Consider the following 27,165-nt stretch of genomic DNA (forward strand, 5'->3'; position numbering starts at 1 on the left):
CAGCAGATGCGTATACCCCTTCAGTCAAAAAAAATTGCCATCTGCCCTTTCCCACTCCCGTACTGTTCTTTAAAACTACAGATTATCCACTATGACCCTCCTACTGGAAACAGTCTTTTATTTTACTATTAATTATCCTTATACACATGTTTACCCAGATTTCCACATAATGGTTAGGGGACCTAGAGTCCTGGTTTGGGTCCCTCTCTCCACTTATTAGCCAGGTGACATTCCCTAAGCCTCAGTCCCAACTTCAAAATGTGGCTACTTGGAGTTCCCATGGTGGCACAGTGGAAAAGAATCCGACTAGGAACTATGAGATTGCAGGTTTGATCCCTAGCCTCGCTCAGTGGGTTAAGGATCCAGTGTTGCCATGAGCTGTGGCGTAGGCTGGCAGCTATAGCTCCGATTAGACCCCTAGCCTGGGAACCTCCCTATGCCGCAGGTGCGGCCCTAAAAGGACAAAAAGACAAAAAAAAAAAGGTTATAAAAAACCCCCAAAATGTGGCTACTACTACCTGCCTCACATGGTTGTTTTAAGGAGTAAATGAAGAAATAACACAGAATTGCTCAGCATGGGGCTTGCAAAATGGTAGCTCAACACATTCTGTTCTGTTACCTTCAAGTTGCATTAAATCCTTTTGAGAGGAAGGCAAGATTTTAATAAGCAAGGAGCCCTTTATCATAAATTCATTCAATTCAATTTCATCATATATTCAAAAAAGTTAAAATGCACAGGGAAAAATCTTGGTCTGTTTACTGTTACACACAAGGTTAAGTGTTAAATCAAGAGGAGTTCTTGCTTTGAAAGCACTTATAAGCTAAGTTGAAACAAGATCCTTAGGAGTTCTGTCGTGGCTCAGCAGTTAATGAATCTGAATTCATAGTATCCATGAGGATGAAGGTTCGCTCATCGGGTTAAGGATCCGGCATTTCTGTGAGCTGTGGTATAGGCTGCACAAGTGGCTTGGATCTGGCTTGCTGTGGCTGTGGTGTAGGCTGATGGCTACAGCTCAGATTTGACCCCTAGCCTGGGAATCTCCATATGCTGCAGTTGCAGTCCTAAAAAGACAAAAAATAAAATAAAATAAACAAGATCCTTGGAACACAGATGGGGTGGAACCTTAAAGACAGGTTCTTTTGCTTAAGACTGTATTAGCAATGCTTCTTACCAATAACACAGTCCTTTCTCCTCCTTCTGAGAACAGACAACTTGAGGAAAACCCAGTCAGTACAGGCACACTCTGTTTTACTGTGTTTCACCTTTATAATGTGTTTCACATGATGCTTCACAGATAATGTGATTTTTTGCTTTTGTTTTATAAATTAAAGGTCTGTGGCAACCCTGAGTTGAGCATGTCAATTGGTGCCATTTTTCTACCATTTGTTCACTTGATGTAATCATGTTTGGGTAATTCTCACAATACTTCAAACTTTTAAATTATTATTTTATTTGTTACAGTGATCTACAATCAGTGATCTTTGATGTACTATTGTAATTGTTTTGGGGTGCCACAAATTGCACCAATTTAAGATGGGCAAACTTGGAATTCCCACTGTGGTACAACAGGATTGGTGGCATCTCTGCAGTGCCAGGATGCAGGTCTGATTCCAGGCTCAGCACAGTGGGTTAAAGGATCCGGCGTTGCTACAACTGTGGCGTAGGTTGCAACCGCAGCTCCGATCTGATCCCTGGCCTGGGAACTCCACATGCCGAGGGGCAGCCAAAAAAAAGAAAAATAAATAAAAGACGGCAGACTTAACTGATGTTGTGTGCTTTCTGACTGCTCCACTCATTGGTTATTCCTCTTTCTCTCTCCCTCTTCTTTGGCCTCCCTATCCCAAGACATAACAATACTAAAATTAAGCCAATTAATAACCCTACAATGGGCCTTAAGTGTTCGAGTGAAACGAAGAGTTGCATGTCTTTTGCTTTAAATCAAAAACTGGAAGTGATTCAGCTTGGTGAGGAGGGCATGTCAAAAGATGTGATGGATCAAAGGGTAGGCCTCTTATACCAGTTAGCCAAGTGAGAATACAAAGGTTAAGTTCCTGAAGGAAATCAAAAGTGCTGCTCCAGTGAAAACATACATGATAAGAAAGTGGAGAAATGTACAGCTAAACTAAAGTTATCTATTCAGTAAACTCCCCTTTTAGTAAATGGAAGATCACACCAGCCAGAACAATTCTTTGAGCCAAAGCCTAAACCGGAGCAAGGCCCTAACGCTCTTCAACTCTATGAAGGCTGAGAAGTGAAGTTGTAGAAGAAACATTTGAAACTAGCAGAGGTTGGTTCATGAGGTTTAAGGAAGGAAGCCATGTCCGTAACATCCAAGTGCAAAAGGAAGCAAGAAGTACTGATGTAGAAGCTGCAGCAAGTTACCCAGAACAACTAGCTCAGATAATTAATAAAGGTGGCCGCAGTAAATTACAGATTTTCAGTGTACACAAAACAGACTTCTCCTGCAAGAAGATGCTATCTAGAACTTTCATAGCAAGAGAGGAGAAGTCAATGCCTGGCTTCAATGCTTCAAAGGAAAGGCTGATGCAGCTGGTGACTTGAAGCTGAAGCCAAAGCTCTGAAAATCTCAGGGCCCTTAAGAATTATGCTGTATCTACTCTGCCTGCGCTCTCCAAATGGAACGACATGCCTGGATGACAGCATATCTGTTATATCATGGTTTGCTAAATACTTTACACCCAGTGACAAGATATACTGCTCAGAAAAAAAGGTTTCTTTCAAGATATTATTGTTCCTTTACTTTGCACCTGGTCACCCAAGAGCGCTGATGGGAGATGTACAATGAGGTTAATGGTTTTCATGCCTGCTAACACAACAACCATTCTGGTTTTTTGTTTTTGTATTTTATCTTTTTTTTTTTTTTTTTTTTTTGCTATTTCTTTGGGCCACTTCCTGCAGCATATGGAGGTTCCCAGGCTAGGGGTCTAATTAGAGCTGTAGCCCCAGGCCTACACCAGAGCCACAGCAACGCAGGATCCGAGCCGCGTCTGCAACCTACACCACAGCTCACGGCAACACTGGATCGTTAACCCATTGAGCAAGGCCAGGGACCGAACCTGCAACCTCATGGTTCCTAGTCAGATTCGTTAACCACTGCGCCACGATGGGAACTCCCTGTTTTTTTTTGTATTTTAGGGCCGCACCCAGGGCATATGGAGGTTCCCAGGCTAGGGGTCCAATCAGAGCTATAGCTGCCAGGCTACTGGCTCAGTTGGGTTTATTAACTGCTAAGCCACAATGGGAACTCCCACAACATCCATTCTGCAGCTCTGACTTTCAAGTATCTTTCTTATAATTTAAGAACTATATTTGGTAAGACTATAGGTGTCATAAAAAGTGATTCCTCTGATGGATATGGGCAAGGTAAATTGAACACCTTTTGGAAAGGACTCCCCATTCTAGATGCCATGAAGAATATTTGTGATTTATGGGAAGAGGTCAAAATATCAGCATTAACAGGAGTGTGGAAGGGAGTTCCCGTCGTGGCTCATCAGAAATAAATCCGACTGGCACCCATGAGTATGCGGGTTTGATCCCTGGCCTCGCTCAGTGGGTTAAGGGTCCAGCGTTGCTGTGAGCTGTGTAGGTCACAGATGCGGCTTGGATCCTGCATTGCAGTGGCTTCAGTGTAGGCCAATGGCTACAGCTCTGATTCGACCCCTAGTTTGAGAACTTCTATTTTTTTTTTTTTTGTCTTTTTGTCTTTTTTAGGGCCACACCTGTGACACATGGAAGTCCCCAGACTAGAGGGCCAAGTGGAGCTGTAGCCACCAGTCTACGCCAGAGCCACAGCAATGTGGGATCTGAGCCAAGTCTTCAATGCTGGATCCTTAACCCACTGAGTGAGGCCAGGGACCGAACTCGCAACCTCATGGTTCCTAGTTAGATTCGTTAACTACTGAGCCACAAAAGGAACTCCTGGGAACTTCTATATGCCGTGGGAGCAGCCATAAAAAGACAAAAAAAAAAAAAAACAAAAACACCCAAAACCCAAAAACAAGAGTATGGAAGAGTATGATGGATGACTTTGAGGGGTTCAAGACTTTACTTGAGGAAGTAACTGAAAATGTGGTAGAAACAGCAAGAGATTTAGAATTACAAGTGGACCCTGAAGATGCAACTGAACTGCTAAAATCTCATGATAAAAAATTCAAGGATGAGGAGTTGCTTCTTATGGATGAGCAAAGAAAGTTTATTTCTTTTTTGGCTTCCCCTTGGCACATGGAGTTTCTGGGTCAGGGATCAGATCTGAGTTGCAGTTGTGACCTAAGCTGCCGCTGTAGCAATGCCAGTTCCTTAACCCACTATGCCAGGCTGGGGATTGAACCTGCGTCCCAGCATTCCCAAGACCTCACCACCGATCACTTTGTGCCACAAAAGGAATTCTAAGAAAGTATTTTCTTGAGCTAGAATTACATCTTGGTGAAGATGCTATGAGGACTATTAAAATGACAACTAAGGATTTAGAAAATTATACAACCTTAGTTGACAAGGCAGCAGCAGGGTTTGAGTGGAGTGATTTCAATTTTTAAAGAAGTTCTACTATGGTTAAAATGTTAGCCAACAGCACTGAATGCCACAAAGAAATTGTTTTTATTGTTATTACTATTTTTTTTTCCTGTCTTTTTAGGGCCATACCTACAGCATATGGAGGTTCCCAGGCTAGGGGTCTTCAGAGCTGTAGCCACTGGCTTATGCCACAGCCACAGCCCACACCAGATCTCAGCCTCGTCTCACACACACACATATATATTCCAGCTTTAATTTGGCATAAGATAACGTAGCATTTGGAGTTTTTTGGAAGTCCACTTTCTTAATTTTACAAATGAAAGAACTCATACCTAAGTGGTTAAATTACTCACGTAAGATCATATTACTAGTTTCAGGCACAGAAGTACTCACACACAGGTCTTTTGATGCTTAAACCACTGCAATGTTTATGTGAAGACATGTGGCTAAAGGCAGTGGTTCTTCCTCAAGGTGAGAAACCCACACCAGCAGCACCAGCACCTAAGAACTTGTTAGAAATGCAAATGATCGAGCCCTAGTCCTGACCTATAATCGGTAACTCTAGGGGTGGACTCAAGGATCTGTGTTTAACAGCCCTTAGGAGGCTTAAAATGCATCAGTCTGAGCACCACTACCTAAGGCAAAGGAGGTTCAAGCCAGAAAGGATCCAACTTTGGCCAGTGCTGGCTAAATTTAAAGGAGAAAGAGTCTAGGACTGTTAGATGTTTTATGTCTGCACCAAATTAACGTGGAAAAAAATGCTGTAAACCTGTAACCTACCTCATCTGTATTGTGTGTAATGCCCAAGAGTCCCTCACATCATAGGAAACTTTGATGTCCCCTTGAAATAACTGTCTACTGCAATATAGTATATAGAAAAAGTGCAAAAGGGGTACAGCTGGAGGAGAAGGGGAGAAAGATTATGAACTCCAGGTGTTTGTGGTCCTAGGAGGAAAAATTCCCTTCCTCCCGCCAACCTTGCTCACCCTCTTATGCTAGCTAGTAATAGCTGAAAGTTACTCAAGACAAATGGTCACAAACCCCAACTGCTCTGCTGTCACACACTTCCCACCAACAAGCCTCCCATGGCTGCCCCACAACCTTTCTGGGTTGGCTTTCTGGATCAAGGCTCAAGGGGCAGCTTGCAAGAGAAGTTGGGGGATGAGGAACTCCACTAGCTTTCCTTGTGGCTTCTGAGTTAGGCTGCCCTGAGTGTCACTTGCAGAGCGTGGACAGAGAAAAAGCAACCTAAGTCCAGCCTCTAAGGTACAGCCTGGATGTAACATTGCTCCCCAGAACCAAAGCAGTGCTATTTATCAAAGTGCCTAGGAGACAAGAACATCCAATGCCAGAAAAATGAAAATCTAGCTGACCCCCTTCTGAGAAAACATAGCAAATCCATTTCATACGAACTAACAAACTTTTAGTCAAACCACACAAGAGGAGGACCCATACACTCCTGCCTAGCAGGAGGTAGCGGCGGCGCCCAGAAGTGCCAGTGCCCAGAAGTGCCAAAACTGGCCGTAGGGGTGAGGGGAGGAAAGTTGCAAGTAGAGAGACAGCAGCCACTGACTTGAGAGGTTGGTCACAGCAGCAGCTGAAAAGCCACAGGCCGGATGGTCTCCAAGGCCTAATACGATCACGGGTGATAAAATCACGGGTGAGTGTATAAGCGTGTGTTGCCGCGCAGGCAGTGCTGGAAAGTGACGGGGCTCGCCTGGGCAGGGAGCCTACGGTGGATTCTCGAGCCAACTAAGAAGTGGGGTGAGGAGAAAGCTGCGGGAATTGAAGGGGCCTAGACCACTCCCCCCACGGTTGGGGGGGGGGACAGTTGGCGCGGAAGCAATGGGAGGCACGGACTAACTGCGTTTCTGCAGGCCTCAGGAGGGGGCGGAGGGCGGTGGCTGGAAAGAAAGAAACCCGGAGGACCATCCACGTCCCAGGAGGTTCGAGCTTCGGCCGCCAGGAGACACACAGACCACGACGCCTAGGCCACCTCAGTACACTGCCGCCACCCCTTCCCCACGACTGCACGATTTCCCCAGGCTCAGGGGGGCGGGGTCTCCGACCCCTCCCCCTCCTCTCCACTCGGCCCGGCCCAGCCCGCTCCGGCCCGGCCCGGCCCTGCCCCCGGGACTCACGGTTCCGACTGCTCCGGCGGCTCCTCCCCTGCCCCGGCTTCTCCCCCACCCACTCCCGGGCGAAGCAGCGCCGCCGGATCCGAGCTGCGCCGGGCCTGGCGGGTCGGAACACGTGGGGCCTTTGCACCCGGAACCGGAAGCTGCTCTCCGCCCCGCCTCCTAGACGCTCCGGAGCCTTTCTAGGCTCTAGGAGGTTTGCTTGGCTCTCAGTGCCCGGCGTGCCTTGAGGCGTCGTGCGCCGGGGGCATCCAGGACTAAGAGCCTGGGCCCGGCCGCTTCCGCCTTGCTCGCCAGTCCCTCGCTCAAGGGGGCCCGTGATTTACACACGTCCCCTTTCCAAGGGGCTATGTGCGTTTCTGTTTTGATCTTTGTTTTTATTCTGGTGCCGATACCTTGACTTGTTTTTCCTTTTTTTTCTTCTTTTGCATTGTCCGCGAAGCGTGGTAGAAAAGAGCAGTTTAGGGGTTGAGTGCTGTCTTGTATTCGCCGTTAGTTGTAGGGGATGGCTCAGATCCACTTCTGAACCTCAGTGCTCTTCTGAAATGGGCGTTGTGGTACCGTTACTCGGAGGGCTACGTGGTACATTGAGTGAACTGGTTGGAACATAGTAGAACCTTATTAAGGGAATAATGATGGCATCATGGATCGCCTCTATTTTCCTTGAGTGTTTCTTCGTGTCTTTTAGAGACTATCTTCCCTGAGCTCCTTTGCTCATTTTCGTATGGGCAGTGATGTGACGTTTCGGCCTGTGACTGCCGTTTTCCTTCTGTCCCACCTCCCAAGTTACCACTCAGCACTTGCCACGTGAGGGTCTTCTTTTCCTGGACTCTTTTATTTTCAGAGGGCATATTTCAGTGATCTAGTTACTGTGTTTGAACCTGTTGACTTCAGAAAATACACAACACGAGAGTTGTGAGTTAAGTTTTATTTGAGGTAAAATCAGGGCGGTAGCCTGGGTGATAGCATTTCAAACAACTCTTGAGAAACCCCTCTGAGAAGGCAAGGTGGGGGCTGGGATATATAGGAGTTTTGAAACGAAGGGCAAGGAGTAGGAACAAAAGATAACTGTTAATAAAAGGAAACTAGACATCTCGAGTTAAGGAATTTAGCCCTTTTCTATGTATGGGAAGATGGAAGTGTCTGGGTTCACTGAAATCATTTCCTTGATATGTACCTCCTCTATCTGGGGCCAGTGTCCTATGTTTTTACATCCTGAGGGCTCAAGTTTGGGAGTGACTGCAAGGGAGTTTTTGTTTTTTTTCTTTTTTAGGACTGCACCCTCAGCACATGGAAGTTCCCAGGCTAGGGGTCAAATCAGTGCTACAACTGCAGGCCTATGCCACCACAGCAACACAGAATCTGAGCTGCATCTGGGACCTACCCCACAGCTTACGGCAAAGCTGGATCCTTAACCCACTGAGCGAGGCCAGGGATTGAACCCACATCCTCATGGATACTAGTTGGATTTGTTTCTGCTGCGCCACAATAGGAACTCCCAGGAGTGACTGCAGTTTGCTGGCTGCTAGATGGAAGGTATTCTTTGTTTCCTTCCTGAGTTTGCTCGGGGCTCTCCAGCTCTCCCTAGGAGATGGCTCTCTGATGACTATGACATTCTTTGCTTACCAATATGGCAGGTAATGTTTTATTTCTCATACCCAAGGTGTTTATCACTTTCAGTGGAGGGAGAACTTGCAGTTCTTGAAAGCCTGTTGTGTGCCAGATATTTTCTTTTTATATCTCATTTAGTATTTTTAAGTATTAAGTTCATAAATAATACATAAATCTGTTCTTCTAAATATTTGAAACATTACAGATAAAGGTAATGACCTTTTACTAATCCCAGCTTCTGCATCTCTCTCACCATGAGTTTCTTCTTATGACCCTTTCTTCCACTTTTCTGTACTTTTACACACAATATATGTATGTATTCATAGAAAATATATAGTGATGGCGTTCCCGATGTGGCAGAGTGGGTTAAGAATCGCACTACAGGAGAGTTCCCATAGTGGTGCAGCAGGAACAAATCCGACTAGGAACCATGAGGTTTCGGATTTGATCCCTGGCCTTGCTCAGTGGGTTAAGGATCCGGCATTGCCGTGAGCTGTGGTGTAGGTTGCAGACGTGGCTCGGATCTGGCTTCGTTGTGGCTCTGGTGTAGGCCGGCAGCTGTAGCTCCGATTGGACCCCTAGCCTGGGAACCTCCATATGCCACAGGTGCGGCCCTAAAAAGACAAAAAGACAAAAAAAAAAAAAAAAAAGAATCAGACTGCAGTGGGAGTTCCCATTGTGGCTTAGCAGATTATAAACTTGACTAGTATCCATGAGGTGTGGTTCAATCTCTGGCCTCACTTGGTAGGTTAAGGATCCAGCATTGCCATGAGCTGTGGTATAGTTTGTGGATGTGGCTTGGATCCCGCATTGCTGGGGCTGTGGTGTAGGCTGCGGTAGCTGCAGCTCCAATTTGACCCCTAGCCTGGGAACTTCCTTACGCCATAGGTGTGGCCCTAAAAAGTGCAGACACACACACACACACACACACACACTCACTCACTCACTCCGACTGCAGCAGCTTGATTCGAGACATTGAGTGGATCCCCCGCCTGGTGTAGTGAGTTAAAGGATCCTGTGTTCCCGCAGCTGTGGCTCAGACTCAATCCCTGGTCTGGGAACTTCCATGTGATGAGGGTGCAGCCATTAAAAAAGAAAGGAAAAAAGAGAAAGAAAGAGGAGTTCCCTTCTTGGCTCAGTGGAAATTAATCTGACTAGCATCCATGAGAATGTGGGTTCAATCTCTGACCTTCCTCAGTGGGTTAAGGATCCAGTGTTGCCATGAGCTGTGGTGTAGATCACAGACGTGGCTCGGATCTGGAGTTGCTGTGGCTCTGGCGTAGGCCAGTTGCGGTGTACAGCTCTGATTCCACCCCTAGCCTGGGAACCTCCATATGCCTTGGGTGTGGCCCTAAAAAGACAGAAAAAAAGAAGAAGAAAGAAAGAGAAAGAAGGAAGAAAGAGAGAGGGGAATATATACTGTTTTGTGTGTACATTCATGTGTGTGTCTGTGTGTTCATGTTGAAGTCCTCAGTTAGCCAGTTTCTCCCAGCAAAGGGTGTTGGAGTTCTTCCCATAGTACAGTTCTGCATTTTTCCTTCTACTTTTCTGCATAACATTCCACAATCTGAATAGCTATTTGCCTAGTGATAATGTGTTATTTACAACTGTTGTTATCATGAACAATTCTAAAATAAACATACTCTACATGCATATGTGCACATGTCACTAGGGGACAAATGCTGGGAAATACATATGCTCTCTTTTTTTGGGCTGCCCACACACCATGCAGAAGTTCTGGGGTGACAGATAAAACCTGCACCACAGCAGTAGCCAGAGCCACAGTGGTGACAATGCCAGATCCTCAACCTACTGAGCCACCAGGAACTTCAAGAAATGTATACACTTTTTTTTTTTTTTTTTTTTTAGGGCCGCACCCAAGCCATATGGAGGTTCCCAGGCCAGGGGTCGAATCAGAGCTGTAGCCGCTGGCCTACAACACAGCCACAGCAACACCAGATCCAGTCCTTGTCTGTGACCTACACCACAGCTCATAGCAATGACAGATCCTCAACCGACTAAGGGAGTCCAGGGATCAAACCTGCATCCTCATGGGTACTAGTCAGATTCTTTTCCACTGAGCCTCGATGGGAACTACATACTTTTTTTTTTTTTTTTTTTTGGCTTTTTGTCTTTTGAGGGCTGTACCCATGGCATATGGAGGTTCCCAGGCTAGGAGTCAAATCGGAGCTACAGCTGCCGGCCTACACCACAGCCACAGCAACACCAGATCTGAGCCGCATCTGTGATCTACACCACAGCTCACAGCAACTCGGAATCCTCAACCCGCTGAGTGAGGCCAGGGATTGAACCTGCATCCTGTGGATACTAGTCGGATTCATTTCCACTGTGGCATAATAGGAACTCCCCAGGTTGACTATTTTTAAGAAACAAGGATTCAAGAAGTCTTTCTTTTTATCTCCCCCTTGGCTGCCTAAGGAATTTAGATAAAGGACCCGTTCCCAGAAGAGCACTATCACCAGAGATATTGATAGGGATAGAGTAGGAGAGTTATCCAGGTAGTCATAGAAGTTCCAGTCAGGGGACCATAGGTAGAGAGGGAAACCTAGGAACCTTTGGAAGATCACTGTAAGTTAATGATTGCTCCAGAAAGCCATCAGAAGTTCGTGGAGTGAAGCAGCCTTGCTTAACTATAAAACCATAAGTAAAAGCACGAGATGTGTCCCAGGTTATTAAGTGAAATAGAAAATGAAGTATGCATTCAAGTTCAGCAAGATAAAGATCCTAAGGAACAAGGAGAGGAATTTAAGGGAAAGATGACATTCCAAAGTAAGGAGACCCTCATTATATGAAAACCTGAGATAATTCACTGTTTTAGCATATATTACCATCCATCTACTGATTTGTGTATTTTTTCTTCTTTTTTTGTCTTTTGTCTTTTTAGGGCTGCACCTGTGGCATATGGAGATTCCCAGGCTAGGGGTCTAATTGGAGCTGTGGCTGAGGGCCTACACCACAGCCACAGCAACGCAGGATCCAAGCCGTGTCTGTGACTTACACCACAGTTCACGGCAACGCCGTATCCTTAACCCACTGAGCAAGGCCAGGGATCGAACCCGAAACCTCATGGTTCCTAGTGGGATTCGTTAACCACTGAGCCAGGATGGGAACTCTCCATCTACTGATTTGAATAACGGCCGTGACAGTCCTAGTTTGATCTCATAGGGTTAAACACCCTTATCGGATATGAAGGAGAAGCTAATGATGTAAGCCTATCGTCTACTCAAAGAATGAGGAAGCAGACAGTCTTTCCCTCTCCCCAGTTTCCTTGGATTATAGAAATGTAGTCCACCTAATCCTCTGGGGCAGAGGCTCCTCACCCGCCTGCTTATTTTCCTCACAAGCATTCTATCTTAAATCTATTTCTTGCGCATTACTTTGTCTCTTGCTGAATTCCTTCTGTGCTGAGATGCAAAGAACCTGAGCCTCAGTAAGTCCCATTGTGTCGATTCAAGTCCCAATCTGGGTTTAGGCTGGGTGCAGGTCAGAGATGTTTCTGTTGCAGTGTTTGCAAAGATTACAGGCTAGGTGTGGTGGTGAGATCTGGCAGGGCCTGGGTACCACTGTCTCTGCATGACGCATAAACATGTTTACAAAACATTTACTTTTCCATCTCCTTGTGAATTGCTTTCCTCGCTTTGATGCCCCAAACCATTACTCCAATTTCCTTTCTTTTTAGCTGAAGATGGGTTTTTTGTTTGTTTTTGTTTTGTCTTTTTAGGGCTGCACCAGCGGCATATGGAAGTTCCCAGGCTAGGGGCCAAATAGGAGCTACAGCTGCCAGCCTACACCACAGCCACAGCAGTGCAGGAGCCAAGCTGAGTTTGTGACTAACACCACAGCTCAAGGCAACCCTGGGTCCTTAACCCACTGAGCCAGGCCAGGGATTGACACCGCATCCTCACGGGTACTAGTCGGGTTCATTAACCACTGAACAATGATGGGAATTCCAGCTTCTCCTTTTTATAATGCTCCCCAATTTAGGAGAATTTTACCAGGCTTTTTACCAGAATTTTTACAGGCTTTTCTGCTAGCATTCCATCTTTTTTGGCTCTTTTCTTTCTCTGTCATTTTCTTCTCTGAGAGGTACTAGCTATTACCCTTATTTTTTCTCATTCAGGACAATTTAAACTATTTTATTGATGATAGGGATCTTGATAATATTCATGGACTTTGGATTTTTCTCTTTGCCTTCAAATGACCAATTTCCCCTGCCCAGCCCCAAGATAGCTCCACTCTAAGACAAAATCAGGTAATTACATTTTTACCTCACTACACTTTGTTTTGCATTTGAAATTTCTTTTCTTTTTTTTCTTTTTTGGCCATGTCCACAGCTTGCGGAAGTTCCCAGGCCAGGGAACTTCTACTACAGCAGTGACCAAGCAGTGACAACCCTGGATCCTTAAACCACTAGGTCACCAGGAAACTCCTGGCAGTTTTCAATTTAATACTAAAAGAAGTACACCATAATCCTGGAGTTCCTATTGTGGCACAGGGGAAATGAATCTGACTAGTATCCATGAGGATGTGGGTACAATCCCTGGCCTCACTCAGTGGGTTGGGGATCTGGCGTTGCCATGAGCTATGATGTTGGTTGCAGATGTGACTCAGATCCTTCAATGCTGTGGCTGTGGCTTAGGCTGGCAGCTGCAGCTCCGATTCAACACCTAGTCCGGGAACTCTCATATGCTTCTAGTGCTGCCCTAAAAAGCAAAAAAAAAAAAAAAAAAAAAAAAAAAGAGAGAGAGAGAAAGAAAGAAATCATACTTTAATAGGCTTTAAATGATAGTCTTTTATTGCTGTTGCAAGAGGGACAAACCAAATACTATTATAGCTCTGACCTACTTGCAACATCTTTCTCTAAAAAACTTTTTGTGCCAGTGGTCTTCCCCCAGAACAAGGTCAAGGAATCTTACATGCTAACTCTACATGTAAGCTCTGAACTTACTGTAACCCTGGGGCCAAGTTTTCCAGCAAGAAAGGCTTCAGAGTTATACTGGCTCTGAGACTTCTATTGGCTTCCTAAATACATGGCTTACCTAGATTGAAGCATAGGAACTGGCATAATCCAACTGAGAATTTTCACATGAGGCCCTCAGGTTTTGGTGTTATCTGCAAATAAACATCTTTAGGTGTATCTAAAAATTTGAATCATATCAAGATAGTTTTCTTATTGAGACATTATCAAACAAAAACCTGGTTCAACTCAAACGTCTTTGAAAGACCATTAGAATTGATTAGAAGACTTCAGGAGACTTCTACTAAGAAGAAAGTTAAGTACTGAGAAAAAGGAGTGTGGAAGGCCTATGTCTTTGACAAGGAGATGAGGCAAAGGGGGCTTATTCTCGACAAAGAGGAAGACAGACTTTCTTACATTTTCTTTAAAAAAAGTTGCAGTTGGGAGTTCCTGTTATGGCTCAGAGGGTAGCGAACCCAACTAGTATCCATGAGGATGTGGGTTTGATCACTGGTCTTGCTCAGTGGGTTAAGGATCCAGTGTTGCCCTGAGATCTGGTGTAGGTTGCAGATGCGGCTCAGATCCTCTGTTGCTGTGGCATAGCCTGACGGCTTCAGCTCCAATTGGACCCCTATTCTGGGAACCTCCATATGCCAAGGGTGCGGCCCTAAAAAGGCAAGAGACCAAAAAAAAAAAAAACCCAGAGTTGTCTCTGACTTTAGCGGTTTCTACTTTCAGCTTATAATTGAGAAAGTCCTGAGTTCTCCCTCATGCATCTGAAGGTATTGTGGGATTTCCCTGTTGGAGAATTAAGTCACTTTTCCACTTCAGGCAGGACTCTCAGTCCGTTTATAGGTAATAAGTTCTTATAGAGGACCCTAATCATTGTTGTATGCATTCACCTCTTTATCTTCTGCACAATCCTCGCTCCCATTTAATTTTTGTATCTGCATTAAGTTCATTTCCATGCCGTGCATGTTTTACACTGGATGATGAGTCTTTGGGCAAACCATTGCCTTCCTTAGGGCTCCTTTCACCTCCTTGTTTCTGATTGTATAAATAAAGGGATTCAGAAGGGGTGTGAGAATAGTATTCAGCACCGACACCACCTTATTCATCTTAAAGGAGGAGTGTGCCGTGGGTCTCAGGTACATGAACAAAACAGCTCCGTAGAGCAGGGAGACAACGGTCAGGTGAGAGGCACAGGTAGAAAAAGCCTTCTGGCGGCCAGTGGCTGAAGGAATCCGTAGGATGGTGGACAGGATATAGATATAAGATACTATAGTGAAGAGGAGTGATCCTGGGATCACCAGGATGGTTGCTAAGAGACCCAGGAGCTCCAAAATGCTTGTGTCTGTACAGACTGCTTTCAAGATGGGACCAACATCACAATAGAAGTGGTTGATGACATTGTTGCCACAGAATGGTAGTTGGATGAGCAGCACCATCTGACAAAAGACAATGGTGAAGCCAACCACCCAGGAGCTGAGGGCTAGTTGCAGGCAGAGCTTGCTGGACATGATGGTGGGGTAGTGAAGGGGCTTGCAGATGGCCAGGTAACGGTCAAAAGACATGATGGTGAGGATGAAGAACTCAGTGGTGCCCAGGAAGAAGTGGAAGAAGGCCTGCAGCAGGCAGCAGGGGGTACAGATTGCTGTTCTTGCCACCACAAGAGTTTCTAGCAGTTTGGGGAGGACCGTGGTAGTATACCAGATCTCTAGGAAGGACAAGTTGCAAAGAAAGAAGTACATGGGAATGCGTAGCCTGGGCTCAGCCCAGACAATGGCAATAATGAGCCCATTGCCTGCAAGGGTTAATATGTAGATGCAAAAGATGACTATAAAGAGAGGGGCTTGTAGTCCTTGGATACCAGGAAAGCCTAGGAGGATGAACTCTGTTATTGCAGTGCCATTTCTCATGTCCCCTGATACTCTAGAAAGACAGGCAAGAAAGCAGCTCCTTAAAATTTCACACTCAAATATAGTTCAGACCAAAAAAAAAAAAAAAAAGATTCTGTTTCTATTCAAGGTCCTTCCAGACACCCCACCTCCTACATGTACGTACACACTCCTTCCTTATTCATCATCTGGTTCGTTTCTTTGCCGCCTAAACCAGCCTTTTTTTTTTTTTTTTTTTTTTTTTTTTTTTTTTTTTTTTTTTGGCTACAACCATGACATGTGAAAGTTCCAAGGCCAGGGATCAAACCCACAACAAGCAGCAACCTGAGTTGCTGCAGTGACAATGCTGGATCCTCAACCTGCTGCACCACAAGGGACCTCCTAAACCAGCTTTTAATGGACTTTGAAAATACTAAGTACACTTGACTGGAAAAGTACTTTTTCACCCTTACACCTATGAGAATAATCATTGCAGTGGGAGTGGAATGGCTATCTGTCCATAATCCACACGATCATTTGACATGAACAGGGAAACAAACCTGACGAGGTTTCCATGAGGATGAGGGTTTGATCTCTGGCCCCCACTCAGTGGCATATCACAAATATATTTAAGAGAGCTGATTTTATTCACACACACATGTGTATGTATTTATATAACTAAAAATCGTTGCTGTTTTTATTAGCAGGGAGATACAACTCAGATAATAGATGTTTTTCTAAAGAAGCCCTTACAAATTCTAATTCAGACTTTTTTTTTGTCTTTTCAGGGCCGCACCTGTGGCATATGGAGGTCCCCAGGCTAGGGGTCTAATTGGAGCTATAGCTGCTGGCCTATGCCAGAGCCACATCAACGACAGATCCAAGCTGCATCTGTGACCTACACCACAGCTCATGGCAATGCTGGATCCTTAACCCACTGAGTGAGGCCAGGTATTGAACCCACAACTTCATGGTTCCTAGTCAGATTCGTTTCCACTGTGCCATGACGGGAACTCCTAACTCAGGGTTTTTTTAAAAGTAGACTAAAAAGATATTCAAAATTAAATGAATAGAATTGTTTGGCATGTAGGGAAACTTAGTAAACTTTAATTCAAAATTCCAAGATCAACTAAATCAGGTCCTAATATATAGAACAACCAAATAAATGTATACTGGATAAAGATCTGTAGACAGAAACCTAAAAAAAGTGAAAAGGCTAGCAAATGCTAAGGATTACAAGCTGGAAATCCTGGAAAGTATTTCCTATCAAAACCTTACTTTGTAACTAAGTATCTTTCTATACCAAGGCAAGCATTCCTGTCTGTATATGTAAATTCATAGGCTAAGCACTTTCTTTCTGTTCCACTAAAATTCACTAGAGAATAGTAAAATTATTTCCTTTCTTATTGAGGATATTCTTTCATATGGTTCTTGGCAGTGGGTTAGGTAAATTGCTATGAAATGAATCACATGAAGTTCAAACAGAAAATTTAGCTTAAAGAGGCAGGTTACAAGTTGATTGATAGAGGGCTTAATTCTATCCCCATCTGAGAGAGCATGAATTCTCTGAGAACTTAGGGTAGAAAAGTCCTTTCTCCTCATCCCATCTCTTCTCTAGACCAGGAAAGTCTATGATGTCACCAGCACCAGGTCTTTTCCATGAAACTACAAGTGTTAGGGAAGCATCTGAATTTGTACTAATGGCCAATATAGCTGGCCATGTGCCTAGTCCCTCTAAACAGAACAGAGAGAGTCCACAACTTGGGAAATTAGACCTATTAACCAGTGGCATTTATTTGTTGAGCGCTTCCATGTTCCAAGTCCTGCTAGGGGATTGAGGAGCTTATCATTTAAGTTGGGAGAGAGGCCATATACAACAATGATAACATAACACAGTGAGTGAAGAAGTGGAGTTGTGCACAGATTGTTTTGGAAACAGCCAGAAGAGACTCCTTCCCCAGCCCAGATGGGGGTTAACGAAGGTTTTCCAGAGAGGGTGGTGCCTAAGCTGAGCCCTAGAGGAGTTCAATAGGAAAAGAGAATGGAGAATAGAGGGGAAATGCATTCCACATAGGAATTCAATTTATGTTGGTGCAATTGAAATGGAGCAGAGCAGAGCATCCAGCCTGAAGCAGGAGTCAGATTTGTCCAGGCACTTTCTCATAAACTAATCACCTGGGACAGGCCTCCTGTCAGTCAGTTTATAAGATGGATTCATGTGGTTTTTGGAAGGGAGAATCTGAGTCAGGGAGTTTAACATGGGACAAATGTGTGTGTGTGTGTGTAAAATATGATGTCAGCCTTCCTCCTCAGCACACATACACATTTATCTATGCTTTATGGAGGAAGGGACTGCAGGTGGTGGCTGACTGAGCTCTCTTAAGAGGGGACATGGTCAGAACCTTGACGGTAACATCCAAACTCCTTAGCATGACATTCAAGGCTACTGATGATTTGGCCTTACCTACCTCATCTTCCAGCCTGATCTTGTGCCATTTTTCCTTTTTCTTTCTCCCATCTATGGTCCATACTTATTGAATGACCCAGGTTCAGAGTTTGACAAACTGTATAATGTTTTGTAAAGAAAGTTCAACTGGACCCACACTAATTTTTGTAAAGAAAGTTTTACTGGAACCACACTAATTCATTTACATATTGCCTGCGGCTGCTTCTGTGCACAGTGGCAGAGTTGAGTAGTTGAAACCAAGATCACATGGCCCCTAAAGCTTAAAATATTTATTATCAAGCCCTTTACAGGAGCAATTTGCTGATCCCTGCTCCAGTTCCCTGAAAGTGCCAGCCTCTCTCTTGTCTCCTAATCATCGTTCATTCTGTTCCTTTTGTCTAGAAGACCCCTCCCCAATATCTTCATTATCTAAGTCCTGTCTGACATCTACATTTCAGCTAAGGAGCCACCTGGTGGGAAGCCTTCTCTAACTTCCCATCTCCAGTCTAGTAAAGGTGCTACTCTTATTTGTTTCTATAATGCCTTGTGCTTATCTATATACAAACACTTAGAAAATTGTATTTATGATTTATTTGGCTTCCTCCATAAACTCTAAGGCCCTTGAGGGCAGGGATAGTATCTGCAGGACCTAAGCATAGAACTTGGCACAAAATAAGCATTCAAAAGATGTCTTCTGTGTTTGTTTGTTTGTTTCTTTTTGGCCATACCCAAGGTATGTGGAATTTCGTGGGCTAAGGATTGAACTGGTGTCACAGCAGTGACCCAGACCACTACAGTGACAACACCGGATCCTTAACATGCTGATCCACAAGAAAATTCCCAAAAGATGTTTTCTGAATGCTTATATAAGTGGAAAGTTTGTTGACACTCTATCTTTTACCTATAAGTTTATATAAACCGATATATGCATAGGTTTTAAAAATGTTACTATCTATATATTTTAAATGCTGGAGAGGTGTTATAACAGGGACTGTTTGCTGAATAATTTGTCTCCGAGTCTCCTGCCACTTCCAGCTTTTCTTTTCTTTTTTTTTTTTTTTGGCCACACCCATGGCATGTGGAATTTCCCAAACCTGGGATGGAGCCCCTGCCACAGCAGTAGCCAAGCCTCTGCAGTGATAATGCCAGACCTTTAACTCTCTTCACCACAAGAGAACTCCATCTTCCAGATTTTCTTTATCTAATTTTTGCTGCATGCAAGCCTTTCTGCTCCATCTTTCCTCAGTCAGGAATATGTGTTTCCTGCTGGGTTCTAGTTATTCTCCCAGCTCTCAAGACTGCCCTGTGTATAGATAGCTTTCTTAACCCACTTAGTGCTCAATGGCTTGGGATGGAGTTGAACCATTTTCTTCTGAGCCATGTTGTTGCAATCAAGCATCCTACATGTTTCTTCATCTTTTCATAGTCTCAAAAGAAGGAAAAAAATAGAAAAATACTAACATATTTCTTTTCTGGATTTAGGTTAAGGCAGTATGTCCCAAGTCTTGTTTTTTATTTTCTTTTGCCTTGTTTGCTTATTCTTTTTTTTTTTTTTTTTTTGGCTTTTGTCTTTTTTTAGGGCCGCATCTGAGGCATATGGAGGTTCCCAGGCTGGGGTTCCAGTTGGAGCTACAGCTGCTGGCCCATGCCACAGCCACAGCTACCCCAGATCCAAGCCACGTCTGTGACCTGCACCACAGGTCACAGCAACGCTGGATCCTTAACCCACTGAGAAAGGCCAGGGATTGAACCTGCAACCTCATGGTTACTAGTTGGATTTGTTTCTGCTGTGCCACAACGGGAACTCCCTTTCATTTTGGATTTTATTTTATTTTTTTTATGGACACACCTGTGGCATGTGGAAGTTTCCAGGCTAGGGGTCAATTGGAGATTCAGCTGCTGGCCCATGGCATAGCCAAAGCAACACCAGATCTGAGCCACATCTGTGACCTACACAGCAGCTTGTGGCAACACCGGATCCTTAACTCACTGAACAAGGCAAGGGATTGAACCTGCATCCTCACAGACACTGTGTTGGGTTCTTAACCTGCTGAGCAACAACAGAAACTCCTCATTTTGTTTTTTAATTATTGATAAAGGCCAAGTTCAATTTTTTTTTTTTTTTTTTTTTTTTTTTGTCTTTTGTCTTTTTTGTTGTTGTTGCTATTTCTTGGGCCGCTCCTGCGGCAAATATGGAGGTTCCCAGGCTAGGGGTCGAATCGGAGCTGTAGCCACCGGCCTACACCAGAGCCACAGCAACGCGGGATCCGAGCCGAGTCTGCAACCTACACCACAGCTCTCGGCAACGCCGGATCGTTAACCCACTGAGCAAGGGCAGGGACCGAACCCGCAACCTCATGGTTCCTAGTCGGATTCGTTAACCGCTGCGCCACCACGGGAACTCCAAGTTCAATTTTTAAAAAGACTTTGATCATGTAGTGAATAGGAAGATGCCCAGTGGTGTTCAACTTTTAAGTAGGGAAACCCAGAATATATACTATAAGCTGCACAAGGCAAGTGCATCAGGGATCACTACTTGGGGAACTGTGTTAAGCTGGGATGAGAATTTAGACAACCAGTTTGAAATTCATCTGAGGGGACTGATGATCTGGGGTAAGATGCAGTGAATTAAGACTGCTTTTAGAGTTCCCATTGTGGCTCAGCAGTAATGATCCTGATCAGTATCCATGAGGATTCAATTTTGATCCCCACCCTGCCCAGTGGGTTAATGATCCAGTGTTGCCATGAGCTGCAGTGTAGGTTGCAGACGCACCTCAGATCCTGTGTTGCTGTTGCTGTGTTGCTGTGGCCAGCAGCTATAGCTTGGATTTGATGACCCCTAGCCTGGGAACTGCCATATGCCATGGGTGCGGCCCTAAAAAGACAGAAAAAAGAACAAAAAAGGACTGCTTTTATCTAGGAAGTTCCAAGTTATCATTATGACTTTTTACATGAGACTGAAATTCACTTATTGGACTTTATATCAAGACTTCGAGGCATTAAAGCTACTGTAACTATTCATTCTAGAGAAGAGCAAAGCTTTACCCCAAATAGTATTCATTCCCTCTCTGTGGCCACACAATACTCACAGCACTAATGATTCCCAGGGAAACACTTCCGTCCTGAGGTAAAGGAGCGACTGGTTCTAAAAGCAGACTAATTGAAACAGAAAAATCTCCTTCTTCTTTTGCACTAGAAAAATGAATCTTTCTTCCTAGAATTTAAGGCAAGTGCTGTCATGCAATTGAATTCTGTTCATGAAGCTTTCAAGAAATGGCAAGATTTCTGCAGTGTTTAGGAGAATTGTATTCTAAGTGATTAGTAGATCAGTTCACCCTGGTCTAGGTCAAGAGTTTTTGTCTCAAAATAATGATTTGTTACTGGGACATTTTCATTGATTCCTCTGGGATATTACTCTCCATGGATGTGCTCTAGAGACTCTCAGGAGAAAAGGGAGGTCTTGCTAAAAGTTTATGCTTAATTCATAAACTCGCAGTTTTCTAAATTCTAATTGGTGCCAGTCATCCCTGCACTCCTGAGATAATTAATCAAAGTCTGAGAAGCAATTATGTTATGAATTTTAGATCTTGAGTTTCTCTATTTCTCCAAGAAGAGAAATCAGTGGTATCCTCTGATGAACTGAATTGAATAAAGGGTAGGATTTTTGATTGATAATGTGAAAAATGGCCAGGTATACAGGAATGCAAGAGTAACAAAACTATTTGATTTTCTTATGAACTATCTTACTGTGATAAGTGAAGACAAGACCCTAAAGTATTGAGGATCATGTAGAGAGTTGATGGATATGGTGTGTTGTTCGGGGGGACTCTCTGCAAAGCAGGAAAATAGGGTTGGAATTGTAACCCCCCAAAATAAATTTTAATGAGTTATAATTTACACAGAACAAAATGTAATTTTTTCAAATTTATCATTTAATGAATTTTGACAAATGTATATGCCCATGTAACCACCACTTCTTAAAATTTAGAATGTTCTCGGCATGCCAAAAAGTTCCTTTGTGGCCCATTTTCTTTCCTTTTTTTTTTTTTGCTTCCTTGCTTTTTTTTTTTTTTTTTTTTTTTTTTTTTTGCTTTTTATAAGTTCCCAGGCTAGAGGTCGAATTGGAGCTACTGCTGGCAGCCTACACCACAGCCACAGCAACTTAGGGCCCCTGACCCACTGAGCGAGGCCAGATATCCAACCAGCATCCTCATGGATACCAGCTGGATTCCTAACCCCTTGAGTCACAATAGGACCTCCTTTTTCTTTGTTTGTTTTACTTTTTAGGGCCGCACTCGTGGCATGTGGACGTTCCCAGGCTAGGGGTCAAATAGGAGCTATACCTACTGGCCTACACCACACTACAGCAACGCTGATTGGAGCCACGACACCATAGCTCACGGCAATGCCAGATCCTTGATCCACTGACTGAGGCTGGGAACCTGCAACCTCAAGTTTCCTAGTCGGATTCGTTTCTGACACACCATGATGAGAAGTCCCTATTTTTTTTTTTTTTTTTATGGCTGAGTAGTATATTCCATTGTGTATGTGTACAACATCTTAATCCATTCATCTGTTGATGGACATTTAGGTTGTCTCCATGTCTTGACTATGGTGAATAGTGCTGCTGTGAATATATAGGCATATGTATCTTTTTGAATTATAATTTTGTTTGGATAGATTCCCAGGAGTGGCATTGCTGGATCATGTGGTAGTTCTATATTTAGTTTTTTTGAGGAACCTCTATACAGTTTTCCTTAGTGGTTATACCAATTTACATTCTCACCAACAGTGTAGGAGGGTTCCTTTTTCTCCACAACCTCTCTAGTATTTGTTATTTGTGGACTTATTAGTGATGGCCATTCTGACCAGGGTGAGGTGGTACCTGTAGTTTAACTTGCTTTCTTTATCTATTCCCCTCCCCCCCACCTTAAAAAAATCTTTTTAGGGCTGAATCCAAGGCATATGGAAGTTCTCAGGCTAGGGGTCCAATTGGAGCTGCAGCTACTGGCCTACACCACAGCCACAGCAACACCAGATCCAAGCTACATCTGCAAACTATACCATAGTTCATGGGAACGCTGGATCCTTAACCCACTGAGAGAGGCCAGGGATCAAACCCACATCCTCATGGATGCTAGTGATACTAGTTGGGTTCTTAACTCACTGAGTCACAGTGGGAACTCCTGGTCATTTTCTCCTATGCTTTTCCCATGTAACCTTTCCTCTGTGTACATGTCTGGTGTTTCTTCCTCTTCTATAGATGGATTGTGTTGGATTAGGTCTCTCTCTAATGAACTTGGTTAACCTTAATTACTTCCTTAAAGGCCCTATCTCAAAATAGTCACATTGAAGTCCTCAACTTATAAATTTTGAGGGGACACAATTCAGTCTGTAAAAGCAGGTGATATTCTGTATAAGCTTGGGGCCCATGAGAAGGAAGGATCACCAAGCAAGAATTTTGAAGAAAATCTCTGACTGTTTTACTCTTTCTTATCTTTTGGCTCCACTTCTTTTTCTAGGTTATTGGTTTTTGCTTAGTGGGAGGGACTAGGTATAAGTGGAGAAGGACTTAGAAAAGATGTTGCCATGGAGATTGGGTTAATATGTATAAACATTGGAGACTTCTGGTTTCTATCAACAGGGTGAAACAACATGTGCTGCTGGCTCCCTCACAGAAAAAAAATCTGGGAGAAACTAAAGAAGCAAGAGGGAAGCATGGTTTCCAAAATCTAACAACAATTACCATGAAACAACAAAAATCATGCATGAAAAACTCCATGGAAACAGAAGCTTGCCTTTTTTTCTTGGGAGAAGGTGGAGAGTTGCAACTTGGCTCCTAGTTCAGGAAGAGGAGGCCCTGTGAGGCTAGATGGGAAGAACATTTTTTTAAATTTTATTATTTTATTATGATGATGATGCTTTTTTTTTTTTAGGGCTGCACCCACAGCATATGGTTTCCAGGCCAAGGGTCAAATTGGAGCTATAGCTGCCACCCTATACCACAGCCACAGCAATGCAGGATCCAAGCTGAGTCTGCAAGCTACACCACAGCTCACGGCAATGCTGGATCCTCAACCCACTGAGCAAGGTCAGGGATTGAACCTTTGGTCCTCATGGATGCTAGTCAGATTCCTTAACCACTGAGCCACGACAAGAACTCTGGGAAGAGTATTTTAAAAGTCTCTTTGCTTTTTACCTGCAGAGCGTTTAGAAAACCATTGCCTGCTCTCTCATGACAGAAATATGTAGCAACAATTCAACCATGAAATAACCAGAGCAGTGCAAAACTTTGGACTGAATGAGGAGCTGGACAGGTATAGGACGACCAGTTACAAACATGCCTGCCTGCCTTAACTGTTTCTCAGGAAACAAACTTGTGTATTACAGTTTAGGGGAGCTACCTCAAAGGTGAAATCCAGATCAGAGGTGTTGTCTGATGGAGGTCAGTAGCCATTAGATTTACATACACCATTAAATGATTACCACAAAGTTTAGTGAATGTCTATCATATCATTTAGATACAAAATCCAAGAAAAAGAAAAAAAATTTTTTTTTTAATTTTTTGGCTATGCCCATGGCATGTGGAAGTTCCTGGGCCAGGGATCAGACCCATGCCATAGTAGCTACCTGAGCTGCTACAGTGACAATACCAGATCATTAAATCGCTGCTCCACAAGGATTTATTCTCTTAACTTTCATATATATATATATAAAACATATAGCAGTGTAATTATATTAATCATGTTGTGCATTGCATCCCTAGTGCTTATTTAATCTTATAACTGGAAGTTTGTACTTTTTTTTTGTTTTAGGGCCACACCTGTGGCATATGGAATTTCCCAGGCTAGGGATTGAGTTGGAGCTACAGCTGCTGGCCTATACCACAGCCAGAGCAACACCAGATCCAAACCACATCTGTGAACTACACTGCATCTTGTGGCAATGCCAGATCCTTAACCCACTGAATAAGGCCAGGGATTGAACATGAATCCTCATGGACACTATGTCAGGTTCTAATGGGCTGAGCCACAATGGGAACTCTGAAGTTTTTACTTTTTGACAACCTTCATCCAATTTCCCCTATCCCAATCCCTGCCTCTGGCAACCACAAATTTGAGCTTTTTTTTTTTTTTCCTATGAGTTTGATTCTTTGTTTTTTGAAGTATAATTTTGTTTTTGTATTTGATTGCTGTGGCTAAGACTGCTAATATGATGTTGAATAAAAGTGGTGAGAGTGGGCATCCTTATCTTTTCCCTGACCCTAGTGGAAGTGCTTCCAGCTTTCCCTGTTTAGTATGATGTTGCCTATAAATTTGCCAATTTCTTTATCTTTAGCAGCATAACTCATTTTACAAATGAAATTTACCTAGGGTTGCTTCTCCTTACTGACTCAAAAGTTCTTAGAGAGGTTCATATCTTTTCGTTTGTTTGTTTTTTGGCCTCACCCATGGCATGTGGAAGTTCCAGGGGCCAGGGATTGAACCCAAGCTACAGCAGTGACAATGCTGAATCCTTAACCTCTGTGCCACCAGGGAACTCCCAGCAACTCTCATATCCTTTGATATTTGATGCAATTTGCATGGTAAACCCTGGTTTCAGTTGTTTGTATTTTTGCATAGTGCTTAGATCCTTGTAAAATTTTCTGGCCCAATCTCTGCACTACTCACTTGCCTCTTTCATCCTATAGTTTAAAAGAGCAATCAGACACTTAGCTGTTTCCTATTTGGTTGCTCCTACGAAGAAAACTGGAGCGACAAATTCTAGCACCTTGCTACACAAAGTGTGGTATGCAAGTACATAATATTGATTCTAACAGGAGCTTACTGGAAATAACATTGGGCCCCAGTCAAAACCTAGTAAATAAGAATCTGCAATTTTAACTGTTTCTTTAGACAATTTGTATGCACGTTAAATTTGACTTTGGGGCCCAGGGCAGGCCGTCCTTAAATATGACTCAATTGCATATTTATTATTTTGAAATAAAGTTACTTTTAAGAAATGGCTAATACAGGAGGAACACTATCTCCCTGAAATCAGGGAATAAATGTCCCATAGAAAGGTACCCTTCCTATGATGGGAGGTAGAAAGATATTCTTATCACCAGAGATAGATAATTCAGGGCTAAGAAGCCTGTATAAACAAATCTTGTCACTTAAAAAAACAAAAAACAAACTAATTTATTACCCAAGCCTAAATTTTTTTTTCCCAAGCCTAAATTTTGCTTAAATTTCTTACTAATTAGGCACTCAAACCTAAGTTTCTTAGCAATTTCTCTCAAATTTGTTGTTTCTCTGGCTAAAAAGTATAAAAACTGCCTCCTTTGTCCACTTCTCAGGTCCTGTATTTATGAGACCTCTGTGTGCATGAATTAAACTTTTTTGTTTTTCTCCTCATCATCTGTCTTGTGCCAATTTTACTATGAGTGCAGCCATGAGAATTCAAAAGGGGTTGGGGTGGCAATTTTGCCCCTCCCTGACACTGAGAAGCACTGCTACATATTTGCTGAAGCCCTGATAGAGTAGACACAACTACCTTATTTTATAATTGAGGCAACTGTGAAAAATGGGAATTTAGTGACTTGCATGAAGCTATTGATCAAGTTTGTGGCTGGATCATGATTTGTACCCCGAGTAACTGTTTCTCATTCAAGGGTTATTTCTTTTTCTTTCTTTCTTTTCTTTTTTTTTGGGGGGGCCACACCCGTGGCATATGGAAGTTCCCAGGCTAGGGGTCGAATTGGAGCTGCAGCTGTCGCCTATGCCACAGCCACAGCAATGCCAGATCCAAGCCACATCTACAACCTACATCACAGCTCATGGCAACGCCGGATCCTCAACCCACTGAGTGAGGCCAGGGATCAAACCTGCGTCCTCATGGATACTAGTCAGGTTCCTTACTGCTGAGCCATGATGGGAACTCCTCAAGGATTACTTCTAAACGACCATGTAGTTTGTCATTTTCAGGCTTCCCAGAGTTAATCTCTAGTCAGGTTTTGCTTTTAATTTGCATGAGTTTGTCATCAGCCTCAGCTGTTTCTGTCAGCTGCTCTTTTTTCTGTCCATCCCAGTTTGAGCCCATGTGTAGGAGACAGCTGTGTGTTCCTTCTGCCAGTGCTGTTTTCGGCATTAGGTATTTGCTGTACATTCTCATACATGAAGAACAGAGAGCACAGCTAGACTTTCTATCAACATGCCATGTGACCCAGGTCCAAATCACAAGTTTCTGTCACCTACGCCTTAATGATATTCATGGAAATGAGAATATGTCTATGAGTTTATAGAATTGGCTCAAGTATGACCTCCTTGTCACACCTGATAGGGAAGACTTCTGCTTTTCAATTTCTTAAAAAATCATTCTTTGTTAAATGAAAGTTTAGTCTTCCCATTCTGTGAATTTGATTCTGTTCCCAAAACAAGACAGTTCTAGGTTGGACGTCAGAAATAAATTGCTTTGTGAGTTATTGAATTTTTCAAATGCCAACTATTTAAAACTTGATCTCTAAACTCTTCATCACTAAATTCCTGTTATTCATGATATAATCTGTAAACAATAAAAACATTGATTACTCATGCTTGCTCATA

General features: G+C 43.4%; 2 protein-coding genes and 1 long non-coding RNA gene across 9 annotated transcripts in view; 1 reads left to right on the forward strand and 2 right to left on the reverse strand.

Annotated features, from left to right (window-relative positions):
* Positions 1-6,784, reverse strand: part of ZNF202 (zinc finger protein 202) — a 21,924-nt gene extending 15,140 nt beyond the window's left edge. For all 7 annotated transcript variants that reach the window (XM_021063039.2, XM_084976447.1, XM_084976444.1 and 4 more), the window contains exon 1: positions 6,673-6,784. The gene's annotated coding sequence lies outside the window, so the exon portion shown is untranslated. The remainder of the gene's footprint in view (positions 1-6,672) is intronic.
* On the forward strand, positions 6,055-27,165 carry LOC110255450 (uncharacterized). Its single transcript, XR_002335704.2, has 2 exons — positions 6,055-6,191; positions 23,226-27,165. It is a non-coding gene; the product is annotated as an uncharacterized LOC110255450 (long non-coding RNA).
* On the reverse strand, positions 14,239-15,177 carry OR6X1 (olfactory receptor family 6 subfamily X member 1). The gene has a single exon (XM_013979509.3). It carries the CDS (start codon positions 15,175-15,177, stop codon positions 14,239-14,241), a length of 939 nt encoding a protein of 312 aa, XP_013834963.2.

This window comes from Sus scrofa, chromosome 9 (assembly GCF_054392235.1).
Source record: "Sus scrofa isolate SSC_HxYL_T2T_F1_AM1 chromosome 9, Sscrofa_HxYL_maternal_Yorkshire_Landrace_v2.0, whole genome shotgun sequence".
In the NCBI taxonomy this organism is placed as follows: domain Eukaryota; kingdom Metazoa; phylum Chordata; class Mammalia; order Artiodactyla; family Suidae; genus Sus; species Sus scrofa.